Here is a 17,260-nt window from a genome sequence, read left to right on the forward strand (position 1 = left end):
GCTGGCCTGAAATTCACAGTGATCCCCATGCCTCTGCCTCCCGAGTGCTGGGATTAAAGGCGTGCGCCACCACGCCCAGCTCAGTTACTGTCTTAGTTATGTTTTCTTTTGCTATAGTATATGAAGCACCTGGGGATGAAAGGGTTTATTTGGCTTACATTTGTAGTCCTGTATAAATGGAAACTAAGGCAGGCACTGAAGCAGAAGGCAGGGAGGACTGCTGCTTACTGGCGTGCTCAGCCCGCTTTCTTATATAACTCAGGACCACCTGCCATGGGTTGGCACCACCCACAGTGAGCTGAGTCCTCCCACATCAGCCTTGATGTTTGAGGGTTTTGGTGAGGCACTGGATCATGTGACAGGAAGCAAAAAAGAGAGGGGAGGGGGGCTATGGGTAAATAGACCCTTAAAGGACACCCCAGAGATTCTGCCAACTAGAGCCCAGTCCTGAGTTTCTACCACTTTCTATCAGTCCGTTAGCCAGAGCCTGTGCGATCCAGTCACTCCTCAAGGCTTCAACTGTGTATACTGCTGCTTTGGGCGTCCTGCTCATGAGCCCTGGAGCTTTTTTTTTTTTTTTAATGTATACAACACTCTGCCTGCATGTACATCTGCAGGCCAGAAGAGGGCATCAGATCACATTATACATGGTTGTGAGCCACCATGTGGTTGCTGGGAATTGAACTCAGAACCTCTGGAAGAGCACTCAGTGCTTTTAACCTCTGAGCCACCTCTCCAGCCCAGCCGTGGAGCATTTATGATTCAGTATGTGATACCATTCATTGTTATTGATCTATCCCTTTTAAGGCACTGTGCCTTCCTAAATGTGGAACTTACATTTCTCAGCTTGGCTGGAAGGCAGAGAGCCCCTCCTTGGAGCTGGGTTACAGGAGCTATGCAAGTGCTAGGATCCAAATCCCAGCCCTCACGAATACTGTGCAGCAAGCTCCTGTAACCACGGAGCCTTTTCTGCAGCCCCTGATCTCACTCTTGGTTAACAGCATCTAATAGCATTTGCTGAGCTAGGCAGGGCCTTTCCATGTGCTTAGAATACATTTTAGACGAGGCGTACTTGTGCAGTGAGAGCCAGATACGTCTGTGATGGGGATGTGGCCACACCTGGCCTTGACAGTTCTGAAAAATCTTTGTCTCTGTCTACTATGGGTCCAAGGCACAGTAGCGCGTTCATTTGGGTCTGTCCCCTGATTGTTCACCACTCCCTTTCCCCAGGCTCTTGTACTGGGCTGGTGACACTGCCTTAGATGAGTAGCATCTAAGCAGCTCCAGGGCCACCTTACTGCTGTTCTCTGTTCTACACAGCCCATGGGCTGTATTGGTCATCTCTCTGTCCTGGTCTCTAAAGGCCCTTTTCTTTGCCATATGCTCCAGTGGCCAGAAGTGGTAGTGTGAACACTCTTGGCTGAGGAGGCTGGAAACTGCAGTGTTTGTCTGTGTCCAGTTGTCACTGAGGACAGAGAGAGGATAGTAAGCCCCAGAGTCGGCTCTGCCATGAATGGGGCTGGCGACCCTGAGGCAGTTTGCCCAGCTCTTCAGAGACCCTAGGCCACCCAGATTAAAATGTTCTCTCTAGCCAAGCGTGATGGCACAGGCCTTTAATCCCAGCACTCGAGAGGCAGAGGCAGGTGGATTGCTGTGAGTTCGAGGCCAGCTTGGTCTACAAAGTGAGTCTAGGACAGCCAAGGCTATACAGAGAAAACAAAAAAACAAAACAAAATAAAAAAGGTTTTCTCCTGGTCCTGTATGTCTTCAGTGGGGCTCATAGGCCTGTATATAACCCTGAGTCCACCGTAGCCTTTGGGGGCCAGGCTGGGCAGCCAGAAAGCTACAGGCTTTACCAAAAGTCAGAGTTGGAAATGATGCTCAGATCTTGGCCCTGAAGTAAGCAGTGACTTGCCCACGTGTCTACAGGAGGATATCGCGAAGCTGCTGAGGTATGAGTCCTCAGCCCTGCCTGCTGGGCAGCTGACCAGTTTATCAGACTACGCCAGCCGAATGCAGGCTGGCACTCGCAACATCTATTACCTGTGTGCCCCTAACCGTCACCTGGCTGAGCATTCACCCTACTACGAGGCCATGAAGCGGAAACACACTGAGGTAGGTGGGCTCTGGCTTGCGTACAGGGTCTAAGCTCTGAGGGAAGGGCTGAACTCCCAACTATGCATGAGAGAAAGTGACTGAATGTGTTTTGAGGCCCTGGAGGCTGTGTGGTGTGAGGCAGTGCCCGCCCTTGTCTGTGATGTGGCTGTCATTCCCACTAGGTGGCAGATGGATTTGTTCATGAAATGGGTGTGAGTGGGTGTGGGAGTGTGTAGGTGTGGCCAAGACAGCCAGAGCCTGTCTCAGAAGCCTGTGGTGAGCTGTTGCTCAGCATCCATAGCAGTGCCCTCCGCTGCTGCCGGTCTGAAGGGCTTGGCTGCCCACAGGTCCTCTTCTGCTATGAGCAGTTCGATGAGCTTACTTTGCTGCACCTGCGGGAGTTTGACAAGAAGAAGCTGATCTCTGTGGAGACAGACATCGTCGTCGATCACTACAAGGAGGAGAAGTTTGAGGACACGTCTCCAGGTTGACTCCCGTCTCTTTCTGGGAATGTTAGGCAGGAGACTCGCTTGTCCCACAGGGCTCTCTTGACCTGCCCATGAATGTAGAGCACCCTGTTTCTCACTTGGGTCCTGGTTCACCAGCCTGTGCGGGAAGCTGCTTGGGAAAGGCCAGGGCCCCGGTGTTGCTCATGCTCCTCCTGTGGTTCCCAGACTTTCAGGAAGAGTGGGGATTGCCCCCGCCCCACCCCCTTTACCAGTCCTAAGAAGTTTCACAGAGGCCAGGGGCAACCATATGTGTTTTCTATGCAGTGGAAAGGTCTGTTCACAGTTTCTGGTGAGGTGGTGGCTAGAGAGAGCCTGGGAATCTGCTAAGTGGAAGCCGCAAGTGGGACAGTTGTGACTGCCAACAGACTCACTCACTGCTTGTGTACAGCTGGTGAACGCCTGTCCGAGAAGGAAACAGAAGAGCTAATGGCTTGGATGAGGAATGCTCTGGGGTCTCGTGTCACCAACGTGAAGGTAAGGCCACCTCCCTCTAGTTATTGTGGGGCTTGGTCACTTTCCAGAGCCTGACTGTAGCTATGGTTGCTGGCCTGGTGGGGCCCTGTAGGCAGACACTGAGCCAGGGTGGGGACTCCTGCTGTAGTCCCAAGGCCACAGGCACTAGCATCTCACCATCAAAGCTTTGTCTTGCCTGGCACTGTCACACTGGTCAAGCTTACCGCCTGTGCCCATCTCTAATCCCCCAGTGCTGGTGTAGGCCCTGCCTCCTTTGCCTCACTCTAACACAAGGATCTTGTTTGTGCTTCCTGTCCTGAAGAGACCTCACGTGAGCAACTCAGCTTCTGCCCCTCCGTGCAGAGGGGTCGGTCTCCTGGCCATGGGGAGAAGGGTGTGAGCCCGTCCAAGTCCGTACCCCTTGGGCCTCTAGCTGTGATCTTTGTTGTTATTGCCTGGAGCGGTAGATACAGAAGCAAGTGCCACCCCAGGGCGGCTGCCTTCTACCTGGTGGCCTCGTTAACTGCTCCCTGGCTCCTCACTGCTGGGCTCTTCCTCATCCTGGGCCTTGCTTGCAGGTGACTTTCCGCCTGGACACACACCCTGCCATGGTGACGGTGCTGGAGATGGGGGCTGCTCGGCACTTCCTGCGCATGCAGCAGCTGGCCAAGACCCAGGAGGAACGAGCTCAACTGTTACAGCCCACACTGGAGATTAACCCCAGGTATGCTGGGCCAGCTCACAGCTGCGCTCCTACAGCTGTGTGAGCACAGGATCTTCTATCTGGAGAGCATTAGCGTATGGATGTAAAGCTTGTGTGCCATGTGAGGATGGCTCTAAGAGGTAGCCCTTAGAACATGGCTGATCTAATTTGCTCCCCGTTTCTCCACAGGAGTTCTATTTCCTTGAGTTAAACCACCAACATGACATTTTCTCATGTTGTCTGTTGTTGCTTTTGCCATCTCTATCCTTAAAGCCATTTTTTAACTTTATGGAATGGATCTTGGTGCAGAGGCAGAGTGCAGTTCACTGTGACTCCACCTTGGGGCAGCCTACTCGTTTGATAGAGTTGTGTGGCTTGCAGTCTGGAGCTGTTGGGCGCGGGGCGGGTACGAACACGGGGCTTCTCTTGGATGTGCTGTCCTCAGGGTCAGCAGTGTGAGCTGCCTCAGCCTATCCCCACAGAACTCCCAGGTTGGTGATGTGCTGAACACCTTATATTTAAAGTTCACTTGTAATGTATTTGAGATGGGACTCTCACTACGTAGTCCTGGCTGGCCTAGAGCTCACTATGTAGACCAGGCTGGCCTCTAACTCACAGAGATCCACCTGCCTCTGCCTCTCAAGTGCTGGGATTAAAGGTGTGCGTCACCTTTCCTGGCCATCTATATACAGTCAGCTTCAAATGTCTGTTGTTTTAAGGTATCGTTTGATAAGAGGAATATCTTAATTTTATTATAATCAAATTTATAAATCTAAGCTGCTTTAGGGTTTCTGTGAAATCAGCTCTCTCTAAAAACTCTCTAGTTTCGGCTTCTGGGTCCATTTGGTTGTGGCCGGCCTCACTGGCGCATTGGTTTCAGCTGTGGTCGCTGAGGTGTTTCGTCCGCCCTCTGCTGGAACTACCTACAAGGGAGGTTGCAGTGCATATGTGTTTCCTCAGTGAGCTCTTGGCTACTCTTGGATCTTTCCTTCTATAGAAATATTTAACTTAGCCTGGCATACTCCATAGGTACTGACATACTGGTAGGGCGTGGGGCGGTTTGGGTTTTGCTTTGAGGCGGTGCCCCTGGCTGGAGCCTAAGCTGAGCCTGGAACTCAGGCCTTGTGCTCCACACTCGCTGGGATTATGGGCCTGTGCCACAGTTTTTACTTATGTGCTATCTTTATTGGGTGTTTTAAGTTTTGCTTCCTAATTGTTGATGTTGAAAATGTATATGCAATGAGGGTTAAGAAAAATTAGTGCTGCGTATAGGAATAGTTGTTTTCTGTTTTGGTGTTTTGAGACAAGTTTTCTCTGTGTAGCACTAGCTGTCCAGGAACTCGCCCTGTAGACCAAGGTGGCCTCGAACTCAGAGATCCGCCTCTGCCTCCCAAGTACTGAGATCAAAGGTGTGCGCCACCATGCCCAGCTTAGCAATAGCTGTTTTTTAATGAGGTCATAGATCTGTCTCTTCATCGCTGTCCGTGTACCTAGCTTGATTTACTTTCATTTCTTAAGATGCATTTTTATGTTGTTATTAATATGTGTATGTGCACACAGATGCATTGGCTATTGCTGGAGTTGTGTTGCTCTGAGCTGCCTGTTACGGGTATTAGGAGCTGCGCCTGAGTCTTCTGTAAGGATATGTGCTGTTAGCCACTTAGCTCCAGCTCTCCTCTCCTCTTTGACTTACATGTATTTGAGATTTTAATATCACTCATCATTTTTTTCTTTATAACCATAAGTTTTTATTAGAAACTATTAGTGTAGAAAGGTGCTTTTCCCCATTTTCTGAGCCAGATCATAGACATAAGTGACTGGCTTGAGAGGTCAGAAGCAGCCCGCACTGGCTGCCATGAGTCAGTGACTCGGTATGACAGCTGAATAGTTCTGACACAAAACTGGTTTTGTGAGTGACCAAAGTACAGAGGACTCTATTTTCAATTTTGTTTTTAGATTTGTATGTTCCATGGTTCAGAACTCAAAAGCCACTGGTAGGGAAAATGTTCAGGTAATATGTAGTAAGCTGCACGTATTCCCCTTCCGCGGGGCCATGAACCACACAGGTTCCCGGGCTCCAGGGAACCCGGCCCACCCCACGGACCTGGGTTAGAGCACTTAAGCGTATCTTTTCTTTCTGCTTCAAAGATGCCGCTGTTGGCGCGCATGTTTAAGGCTTTCCTGCGGCACACGGCCGTATCAAGCAGTGGAGCCCTCCTGTGCTCTCTGTAAAGTTTATAATTCCTGCCCTGTCATCGTTTGTCAGGCTTCTTCCCCTGTGCTCTTCTCATAAGCGAATTAAACAGAGGTTTGATGTGTTTCTTGTAGGGTTAAACCAGAGGTTTTGGGGGTTTTGGTCCTTTTTTCCCTCATGAAGGAAAATATTATAGACTTGGATTTATCCTTTCCATCCTCTAGGTTTTTACTTTGTGTGTAAAAGTATGTTTCTGGTTTGTACTGTTAGTCATTGGTTCTGGAATTGCCTTGGGATTAATTTCTTAGAGAATGACTTGGTTTTTGGATGGACAGCCGTACGTGTCCCTACTGTGTTCTAACCACCTTCCCTCCTGTGAAATGCTGTCACTGTCGGACAGTGAGTGAGAGAGGACTCACTGAGGAACAGTAAGGCTGTGCAGGAAGTTGCTCCAGGGCATCAACATCTCTGCCTCCCCTGAGAGGCTTCTCAGCGCTTCTTTCATATTTATTTTTCTGTGCATTTAGATTTCATATAAACATAGGACTTAATTTATGAACGGTCAACCTTTATTTATGGTGTTCCAAGGTGAAGCTGCACTTTGTCCCATGGTTTAGTGTACATTGATTTTGGTTTTGCTACTCAGCACCCTAGGAGCTTTGTCTGTCTGTCTGTCTGTTCGTTCATTCATTCATCTGGTTTTCAGAGACAGGGTTTCCCCGTGTAGCCCTGGCTGTCCTGGACTTGCTTTGTAGACCAGGCTACCTCAAACTCAATAGATATCTGCTGCCTCTCGATGCTAGGAAATCTGTCTGTCACTCTTACAGTGGCTGTTGACTTGTCTAGACAGCTGTGCCAGACAGGTACATTTTAGGTCGTGGAGTGTTCTGATTCTCATGTAGCCGCAGAAGCCCTGGGCTGGTGGCGCTCGGCTTGAGCTAACTTTCCTCCTGTTGTCATGCAGGCACACGCTAATAAAGAAGCTCAGCCAGTTGAGGGAGGGCGACCCGGAGCTGGCCCAGCTGCTAGTGGATCAGGTACGGGGACTGACGGGTTTGGCATGCTTGTCTGCCTTGGGGGTAGGAAACTGCTCTCTCCCTAGGGGTCATGTATAGGTCAGGCTGGACGTGAACCCTTGGTCCCGATTTCACTGTCTTGTCCTCACATTTCAGATCTATGAGAATGCCATGATAGCAGCAGGGCTTGTTGATGACCCCCGGGCCATGGTGGGCCGCCTGAATGACCTTCTGGTCAAGGCCCTGGAAAAACACTAACAGCCAAGAGACTGGAGCAGGTGACAGATGGAGCAGCCTGGGGAAGGAGGACTGAATACACAGACACCACCATCAACTGCTTGAACTCAGCTTTACTTACTGCAATTAAACAGTATGCCGCCTTAGTCCCGTGTAGATATTCCCCCATCCTCAGACAGGAGAATGCTGCAAAGCCATCTGCTGTGCAGCTGGGGTCGTCCTCACCACAAGCGGCAGTATGGCTGTGCTGCTTGGATCAGGTTTTCCTGAGTGTCACTTCTACTGGGTAGTGGTCACTGATAGCTTCAGCCTGCAGAGGCAGGGAGGAGATGGTGAGGACATGGGGCCAGAGTGAGCGCTTCCTACCAGGAGGGTGAGCAGTGGAGAGCCCTGCTGCTCCGGCCTGAGTCACGTCCACCCACCTCTGGTGTGGGAAACAGTAGCAATGGCAGGAACCACTGGAGCCAAGCTAAGAGAACTGCAGGAAGGAAGGACACATACCAGCTGGCTGGTGAGCCCGTATGCTTCTTGGAAGTCAAAGGGAGCCGCTGAGCTGGGCACAACAGCACTCTGGAGTAGAGCCCCAGCCACCACGATCCTGCCGGAAAGCAAAGGACAAGGCGCCCTCACCCTCTTGTCCCACACAGTACTCTCTGGTAATGGTTTGGTGGCCCCAGGCTCCAATCGTGCTCCACTCAGGAGCACTAAGAGAGGGCCCTGCACTAGGACTAGCATGTGGGGTGCCCAGTGGGACCCCAGCCACAGGCAGCCATTCTGACGAGAAAACTAGGACCTGTGAGAACCAAAGCTTCTGCCTCTATTGAGTAGGAGAGTGAGTGAAGAGTTAGTTAGCCATTGCCTCTGTGGCCGCTTACCTGTCATAAGCACAGTGTGTGGATGTGACTGTGGTGTCGGCACTGTCAGGAATCAGCCACTGGAACTCGGGGCTTGTCCGGAGGCGTATGGAAGACCATTGGGAGGAAGTGACATAGCTGCAGCCAGCATTGAAGTCGCCCATCAACATGATGTCCTACCAGGAGACATGCTGTTGGTCTAGGGACCTACAGGGCCAGTAGAATCCATTGTCCCTAGGATGGTCTCACCTCCAGGCCCCACTTCTGCCGGACATCCAGGTAGACATCATAGAGGGCATCGATCTCAGTCACGGCATCCCCTGGGGCTGCGTGCAGGGGCACGATTGCAAACTCTCTGACCTCTGAGGAGACAGCAGAACTCTAAGGGCATGGTGTCCAGAGACCAGCCAGAATTGTGGCTGCTCTGGGGATGCACTGGGGCTCTCGTGTAGGCACCAGCTCAGCCGTGGAGCAGAGATGAAGAATGACAGTACCCCCACAGGATTCAGAGCACTGGGAGCTGAGGGCGCTGCAAACTCTGTGTGGGAGTAGGGTTGGGGAGAGGGCAGCCCAGCACAGGCTTCTCGAGCTCTGGATGCGAGCTGCACGGTGCGACTCCATCTTGGCCTGGGCAGGGCTGACAATGGAACACAACAGCACTCACCAGTATATGGGGAAAAGAACCTGACGATGGCTGGCTCTCGGCTGAAGGTGTCGTTTCCACAGGGCTCACAGCCATCGTCATAATAATAGCTGTCCACAACAGACACCTGGTCAGGCCTAAAGAAAGACCAGGAGGTGAGTTGGGGGCTGTGAGAGGTACATGAGCATAGACGCCCACCCAGCCTGAACCTTATCCTGTAGCCCTGTAACACCCATAGCTACTGCTACTCTCTAAGGGGCTCCAAGAGAGAGGGGCCCTGGGCTCTCTGACATCTCTCTACTTGTATTCTCGGGCTTCGAGAGCCTGGGCCTTTACCTGTACACGAAAAGGTACTGCTCCTTGTAGCTGCTGCGGCCTAGCGGCTTGCTGACCACATAGTGATAGCTGTCAGGTAGATCCCTGGGTAAAGGAAACCAAAGGTTCCTTGGGACCCTGGAGGGAACCTCCTGGCACCCAGTAGCAAGCCCTGCCCATGGAGCATGGAGGGAGTGAGGCTGTTCCCCTAAAGGTGATGGTTACATACACACTCCAGGACTGTCACCCACCGATTGAGTTCATCTAGTAGTTTCCCAACAGCCACCAGGTGGGTATCTCTGACCTCTTGGACAACGATGATGTCATAGCGACCCAGGATCTAGGGGCAGGGCCACAACAACTGAGCAAGACTGGCTGGGTGTGTAATCCTGCCAGGTGTCAGACCTTGTCCCTACCAGGAACCTCAGGGCCAGAGCTGCAGCCGCCACTCTTAAGTCGTGACATGGTTCTCCCTGTGGCCTTGGCAGATACCTGCCAGCCACTGACAGTGACCTGAGCTGACAACCCCTACATTTACCCAAGTTCCGGTAAGGCTTGAGGTTCACTGACTTCTGTGGTCCCTGGGGACAGCTACCACTTTCCTTCTGGGGTCTGTCTGTCCTCAGGCATGGGCCACCCCAAACTTACTTCCACGATATAGCTCACGAGGGTGGCATTGGACATCTTAGTCTCCCCAAAAGTCCGGATGTTGAAGGCTGCAATTCTCAGAGTCACAGCCAGCTGCAGCAGGCTGGCCAGCGTGAACAGTATCCCCATCAGCCCTGAGCATCTCATCCTGTGAGATTGTGGGTGTTAGGACAAAGAAGCAGTGACCCCACCAGTGGGAGGCATCCGTCCTTCCCCTGCACTCACCTGAAAGCCAGTCCTGGGTGCAGTGCAGATCTGAGCAGATCCTGGGAACTGCAGTGGCCAGAACAGAATGCTCTGTTGGTGGGGCGTGTCCCCAAGTCTGCTCTGGGATGGTTGATGAACAAGGGAGCTTACTGCACAGGTGACCGTGTCTGACTCTCACGGAGATGCCTGTAGAGATAGAATTCTGCCAAAACCTGGAATATTCTGATACTCACTTCTTTTGCTTTTAAGGGGAGGAAAAAGCAGTGTGGAATTGCAGAGCTGCTAGTTCTCCGTCCAGGTGGCCGCCCAGGCAATGCCAACCTGCCCTGCCCTGCCCCTTTTAAAGGCTCAGGCAGTTATGACCTCCCCAGGACACATGTGTGCCCTTCACCCAGGAGCACAGAACAATGGGCTGCCTGTGTGGCCATCTCACTGGGGCCTGGGCAGGCTCATGACACGTGCTGACTTCAGCAGAAACAGGGCCTCCTTGCTACTATAAAAACAGTGCCTGATAATCTTGTTAGTGCGTGGTTATAAAACATCTAATGGTGTCCTTTGCCCATCCTGTCTTCACCACAGGTGTGCTGGAGGCAGGACTGGCTGCATTAACTCATCTACTTGTGTCTGGTCTAAGGGGCCTTAATGTCACCTTGTAGCCAGGGGCTAAAAACTCCATGACATGTACATAGATTCCCAAGACAACTGCTTTGCTCTGAGGCTTAGGACCCATCACCTCCGAAGCTGGTGAGATGCCGGAGGCTCTGGGAGGGAAATGCAAGGCTGAGTGGTAGAAATTCTTCCTGCGGGAACCCCAAGTGAATCACAAGATGGCTAGGTTTTGCCATCATCTCCAATCCTTGAAAGTTCTTTTGCATTTATCCCCTAGGGCTCTGTAGCAAGCTACCACAACCCGTGAAAGCTCTGTAGCTGGAGGTTCAAAACCCAGGTATCTGTAGGGCCAAGCACACCCTACTCTAGGGGAAGACGCTCGTCCCTCCAGCCTCCTCCATGAGCATATTGGCTTCTTTTGGGTCAGTTACCCCTCTTTCTGGTCAGTGGATCTGCATTTAAGTTCCTCTCAGATAAGGCCTTAATCCTTCAAACTAGGTCCGTGTGCATGCACATGGAGGCCAGATGTTGACTTAGGTGTCTTTATTGCTCGCCCCCTTGGTTTTTGAGACAGGGTTTCTCACAGAATCTAGAACTCACCAAATTAAATTGGCTGGAGCAGCTGGCCAGCAAGCCCTCAGAATTCCCCTGTCTGCCCCCAAGCATATGGAATTCCACTGTAATAATCTCACATGAGCACCGTAGGTCTGACTCCAGACCTGAGCCATCGCCTCAGCTCCCACAAAGCTCCCTTTGCAAAGTGTTAGGATGTGAGCATCCTTTAGGGTGCCACCATCCATGGCTCTGCTAGACAGCACTACCATGGTCCAGGGACTGACCCACCCTGAGGAAGGAAGACCTTGTACACCAGGGTGGAGTGGACGTAGCATATTAGAGCAGGCAGCTGCAGGAGCTTGGGGATATCCAGAAGCAGAGCAGCCTAGAGGTCAGGAGTCAGAAAGGCCAAGGTTAGCAAAGTACAGCAGACCTGCCAGCTGGCCAAGGCGCCTGGCATGCAGGCCTAGAAGGGATTAACAAGAGTACAAAGGTAACCTCCAGGAGGCCTGTGTCCCTGTGGCACTGATGCACATCTGTGTCTCTAATCCGCAGGAGTCTCAAAGATCAAATCACTTACCTGCCTCTCCAACTGCCAGAAGCCCCATCATGGTTCCTTTGTTAAAACAAGGGCTGGGGGGTGGGGGTTTGTAGCCAAAGATCATCTTCCTCTTCTGCTCTTCCTGCCTCGGCCTCGCACAGTCCGGAATTCTGTGTTGAGTTTACAGGCGTGTGCCGGTTGTGAGGTGCTGGGCAGCAAGCTCTGATCCACTCCACTCGAGTCCTTTAAAATTACTGAGTGCCCATGCTTCAGTTCTTGGCCTGAGGCTGGGACAGACACAAGTGGGTCAGCACCCAGTTCCCATAAACCCAGCCAGGCGACCGCACCTGGTGGCTCAACACAGCTCATTTTCCTACCCTGTTCACACAACTGAGAGACTAATGTGCTCACAAAGGTGGCTGGGACCAGGCAGCTGGACACAGAAGCACCAGGAAGACCTGGCACATGTGGCTTTCAATATAGGGTTACACCGCCCTGGTTTTCAGAATTTAGTAGCTAAGAAGCCTGTCACCCATGTCCTGCTCCTGGGAACTCCGAGGCACCCCTAACCCTCCCTCCAGCCAGCAAAAAGGTTAGGGCTTCGGCCTTAGGCAGGATCTGGGTCCTGGGCACTGATTGCACATGGTGGCCCCCACAACAGGACTCTGTGAGAGCCTCTCAGCTTGGGCCCATTCATTTGGGATAAGGACTTCTTGTCCTGTTCTGTGGTCGAAGAGTCAATGGGGACAGTCTAAATAGGGTTCACCCCTCTTAGGAATAAAGCAAGCTCTGGGATGGTACACAGGCTCACTTTTCTCTCCTGTGTTTTTTCCTTCTGTGTCAACTATGGAGGCAGTGGCCTCAAAACGCAACATGCATGATCGTCATTTTCTCTTGTATATAGGTCTGTAGGCTGGGTGGGCTGTCTTTGTCCCCAGGGCTGGACTAGGACAAAAAGGAGGAAGTGGAAACCCCAGCAGATAAACAGGGTATGTGATGCTCTCACATCTGGGTGCTGTCTCTGCCACACTCCACATCAACAGGAGGATGAGGGGCGCTCTCCTTCCATGCCATCGCCCACTTTGGAGGTGCAGGGATAGGCACCATGGAAGGGAGAAGCCGCTGGAGGGCTTCTGGAATGTTCAGTCACATCAGTGAGTATGTGTTGACTGCCAGTGGCCATGAGGTAAACTGGCCACCTTTTCAGATCAGGTGAGCTTGTTTAAGGTTAGCTGTGGTGGCTTACAATATTCTCTTTTTAAATTGCTCTTGTCGGACCAAGGCCTAAAGCTGGGAGATTGAAAAATGCAGACTAGCAAGGAGGTGCTGCTCGGTTCCCCAGTTCTGATCCACTCCTGTACCAGGGCTGTGTCTTCTTCCCTGCTGAGTAGAGCAGAGGCCTCTTCTAAACAGCCTTCCAGCAGCAGCTTCCCTCTGCAGATGGCCAGACGGGAATTCCAGACCAGTGCTGTTTCCTGGGACAATGACACAGCAGCCAAGTTCATTAGTGCTGGGGCCGCCACAGTTGGTGTGGCTGGCTCAGGGGCTGCCATTGGAACAGCCTGTGGTAGCTTGATTCTTGCCTGTACCAGAACCCGTCTCTCAGGCAGCGCTCTTCTCTTACACCATCCTGGGCTTTGCCCTGTCTGAGGCCATGGGCTCTTCTGTTTGATGGTAACCTTCCTCATCCTCCTCACCATGGGCGGCTCCATGGGTTCACCCAGCCGCCGTCCCTGCTGCTCTGACTCCATGCCAGTCCTGGTGCTGGAGTGTGCTAAGCTTTACCAGATGCTGAACAGGGAAACAGCAGATAACAATGGTTTACCGAAGTGTGAGCCAAGTGAAAGGCTACTAGAAAAATTCTCTTAAGCACTATGACCAGAAACAGTGACCCCAGTAGGGCAGGTTCTGTGCCACAGCCAGCGTGCACCACCCTCTCCACAGAGTAGCCCAGTGAGTGGTGACATGCAGATGCCACATGCTGACTTCTTCATTCCTTTCCATGGTGTTCTGTAGCTATCTGCAGGCCTCAGTTGTACCCGTTACAGAGAAAGCATTACTGTGGAAATTGATGCACACCAAGACAAGGGTGGGAACATCAAAGTCTCAGGCAAATGGATACATTCCAGGAAGAATTAGGGTTAAAAATAAAGTTTATCTTTAAATTTTATGTGTGGGCCAGTGAGATGGCTCAGAGGACAAGGCACTTACTGATAGCCTGAATTTAATCCCCCAGGATTCACCTGGTGGAGAGAACCAACTCCTGTAAAGTGTCCTTTGACTTACATGTACACTTTGACACATCCATGCACACACACACACACACACTAAATGAATATAACATGTTAGCTAGGGCACACGCCTTTAATCCTAGCACTCAGAAGGCAGAAGTTAGGCGGATCTCTATGAGTTTGAGGCCAGCCTGGTCTGCGTAGTTCCAGGACAGCCAGGGATACATACTGCAACCCTGTGTACAAACAAACAAACAAACAAACACAATAATAAAAAGGCATGTGCTAACTTTTCCAAATGTTTACTATAAACTGTGAGGCTAAAAATACTGTTTGGGTTTGCCCACCTAATAAAAGCACACCAGTGATTTGCTGGGACCTAGGGACCTCTTGAACTATTATTACTGAACCTTCACTAAGTTGTCTGCTCTAAGAAAGCTGAGAAGCTTTGACCTGATGAGCCATGCACGGCCTGAGTTGGGGAGCATGCATTCTGCTTTCCTTAATACTTGTATTTAAATACACGAGTTTGTACTCATATAAGATGAGTAGTGGGAGGTGAGGAGCACACTTCCCACACTAACCTGACAGTTCAAATTCTGGAGCCCACATAAAGGTTTGGAAAAGAACTGACTCAATAGTTGTGCACACATGTACACAGATGTATGCACGCACACATACTAGGTTAAAGGGGACAGAGCAGAGATCAGCAACCTCTGGGGATTTTTCTTCAAAATAACAAAGTCCAAGATTCAGCAGCTGACCCTACGAGTCTCATAAAAATGGCCCTGCTGAGATTTATTATCTATAGGGAAAGGCTCCCCACAGATAACAGACAGGGAAGGAGACTTTGAACCCAAGTTCTACAGTCCCCAGTAAAGGCCTATGGTCAGGGGCCACTGACTTCACAGAGAACAGCCAGTGTTCTCTGCTTCCTTATTAAAGAGTACAGTAGCATGCACGGATGATTGTGCCCAAACAACTTCAGTCAAGCCTCTATCAGGAGCAGATAACCTGGTAACACAGTGGCATGATGCCGCCTATAAATGTGTTGGGCTGCATTTATAGCTATCCTGGGATGCATGCAGCCCATAGGACACATGTTGGACACCCGTGTCTGTATCTAGTGCCAGCCTACAGCAACTAGGGGAGACAGGGCTCAACCGCACCAGTGTGAAGACACACAGCTGAACCAGAAAAATGAGAGAATTTAGTGAAAAGAGACTGGAGATACACTGGTAACTACAGTGCTGAAGATTATTCAGAGCCTGTAAAACGCTAATCTTTGCATCTCCGAAACATTTCACCAACCAACCATTTGAGACAAGTGACAAGTCCCAGCTACTCAGGAGCGGCAAATTCCAGGCACGCTTGGGCTGTACTGTGAGTTCGGTGACAGCCTGAGCAGCTTACTGAGACCCTGTCTCAAAAAGTTTTTTTTTTAAATTAGCTCAGTGGTAGAGTTTTTGCCTGGCATACTCAAGGTTGGAGGTGCCCCACCACACACACACGCACACACACACACACAAAAGGGGCAATGCAATAGTTTTACATGTAAGTCCCTCTTGTATTCAAAATGATTTTTAAGAGAATGAGTGTTGAACAAGTGTGTGGCTTCCAGGTTTGGTTAATGGTACTGGGTTCCACAGCCATGCGCAACAGTGGGGCAGGATGAGGTTGGCAGAGTCTGCCTGGAGGTTGGGGGATAGGTGTATGACAGAGCTTTGATTTTTATGGCCTGAATGTATTGAAATTTCCCATAATTGATTTTTAAATTTTATTAATAAAAACAAAGCCTGGGGGACCTGACTCTGTGTTCCTGGGACATGGTCACTCATATTTCATTCGAAATAAACTATTTTTTTCCCCTTAAGAAATGAAATGCATTGAATCGTACAAGCAGATAGTGTGGCACCCAAAAATAGACTTGAAATGAAAGTCAAAATTATTTAACCCTGAACTTTGCATCTCAGAGAGCTCCTTGGATGGGGGAGATGGAACCCTGCTCATGGGAACAGTAAGCAGGTGTGTCTGGGTCTAGGGTAGGAGTGTGGAAGTTTGAGGGACCAGTTGGCAAGCCGATGTGGACCATGGGGACAGGGATTTCTTAATCAGTTACCGTCAGGCCAAGACTCAGCAACCCTGAAGCAGGGACCTCATCTCAGGCCTTCCTGGCCTAGAATGCCACCCCCACCCTACCCTTTGATGGGAATCCTCATCTTCTAGTCATAATGCACAGTAGGTGGCGCTCTGCCTTCAGCCCCTGAGACCCTCCGACTTCTCCCAGACTCTGCTTTTCCCTGCAGTGCACTCAGGACTCTGACTCCATCACCAGTGCCCTTGGCCTCCACATCAGGACTCACCGCCGTCCACAGGGCTCCCGCCTTGAGAGCTGGGTCCTTTCTTGTCCAAGCTCCAGTTTTGGTTTAAATGTGACCCCTCGTAGAGAAGCCACACTCGCCCTGCAGTCCCTACCCCTAGCACTGCCCCGCTTTCCTTTTTCATGGCCCATGTCACCTATTTATTTTAAGGTACTCAGCAGTGTTTGCTCTTGTTCCCAGCCAGCTTCCTGAGGTGGAAGCCTCTCTCTGGTATCTTCACCCCATCATACAGACAAAGCTGTGGTGCGGCTGAGCTGCAAGCTCACCCACCCTGCTCCTCCCAGAGCTACCTCCACCTGATGGGCATCCTTTGGAGAAACCCAGCAAAGAGCAAAACAGCACCAAATAGAATCCACTACTTGGGTGGCACTGGCCAGCAGCTCCCAGGGGCTTGGTAGCAGCTACAGGAACAGGGCCACTTCCTCTCAGCCACTAGGTACTCCTCAGGGTCAATATGCACTGAACCTATAGACATAGCATCCTGGGGACAAAAGCAGCGGCCATCTCTTTGCCATGACACTGCTTTGTTCTGAGAGCAGGCCCCGGGTAGACCTCAGTTCAGCAAGCTGTCCTCGGCCCAGGACCCAGTCCAGGCACACCAGCCCTGCTCACTGGAAAGATGCCATGAGCCCAGAGTGGAAATTTACTCAGAACAGCAGCACCTGGGCTGCTGAGCCCCACAGCGGCTGCACAGTCATGCTTGGCCAGTCATGCCAGTGACCAGTTGACGTTCAACTACATGGCATGTGACACCAGTGGCACTCCCCAACATTCCCCAACCCTTCCTGCCACTGCTACTGCCATCTTTCTGCACTCAGCTTTTAGCGACCATCTAACTGGAAGGAAGGTGGTAGAGACACCGTGCAGAAGTCAGTGCCCTCATCGCCTAAGTCCACGGCAAGAAGAGAGCTTGTGTTCCCAGTGGGCACAGGACCCAATGCGGTAGCTCTTGGGCATAGTAGTCTGGGTGCTGATGTTCTGTTTATGGCATCCAACTCACACTGCATATCTTGTCCCCGTTCAATTTTCTCTCCACTAATGGCATCTGACACCAGTTTCGTCCTCAG

The 17,260-nt window shown here is 51.2% G+C and overlaps 2 protein-coding genes and 1 pseudogene across 2 annotated transcripts in view; 2 read left to right on the forward strand and 1 right to left on the reverse strand.

Annotated features, from left to right (window-relative positions):
- The window catches only part of Trap1 (TNF receptor associated protein 1), a 28,305-nt gene extending 20,963 nt beyond the window's left edge, over window positions 1-7,342 (forward strand). The window contains exons 13-18 of the mRNA XM_051167581.1: window positions 1,930-2,115; window positions 2,445-2,583; window positions 2,995-3,080; window positions 3,638-3,783; window positions 6,921-6,993; window positions 7,129-7,342. Of these exons, the coding sequence (XP_051023538.1) occupies window positions 1,930-2,115; window positions 2,445-2,583; window positions 2,995-3,080; window positions 3,638-3,783; window positions 6,921-6,993; window positions 7,129-7,230 (732 nt within the window). The 3' untranslated portion in view covers window positions 7,231-7,342. The remainder of the gene's footprint in view (window positions 1-1,929; window positions 2,116-2,444; window positions 2,584-2,994; window positions 3,081-3,637; window positions 3,784-6,920; window positions 6,994-7,128) is intronic.
- Window positions 7,343-7,366: 24 nt separating this feature from the next.
- On the reverse strand, window positions 7,367-10,006 carry Dnase1 (deoxyribonuclease 1). Its single transcript, XM_051167574.1, has 8 exons — window positions 9,670-10,006; window positions 9,273-9,361; window positions 9,043-9,126; window positions 8,728-8,843; window positions 8,313-8,425; window positions 8,085-8,239; window positions 7,711-7,807; window positions 7,367-7,519 (listed from the first exon to the last, which is right to left on the reverse strand). The coding sequence occupies exons 1-8, from the start codon at window positions 9,814-9,816 to the stop codon at window positions 7,466-7,468; spliced, it is 855 nt and encodes a 284-aa protein (XP_051023531.1). The 5' UTR covers window positions 9,817-10,006; the 3' UTR covers window positions 7,367-7,465.
- A 2,387-nt stretch (window positions 10,007-12,393) lies between these two features.
- On the forward strand, window positions 12,394-13,450 carry LOC127208614 (ATP synthase F(0) complex subunit C1, mitochondrial-like; annotated as a pseudogene).
- The last annotated feature ends 3,810 nt before the right edge of the window (window positions 13,451-17,260 follow it).

Source organism: Acomys russatus, chromosome 25, assembly GCF_903995435.1.
Source record: "Acomys russatus chromosome 25, mAcoRus1.1, whole genome shotgun sequence".
NCBI lineage: Eukaryota > Metazoa > Chordata > Mammalia > Rodentia > Muridae > Acomys > Acomys russatus.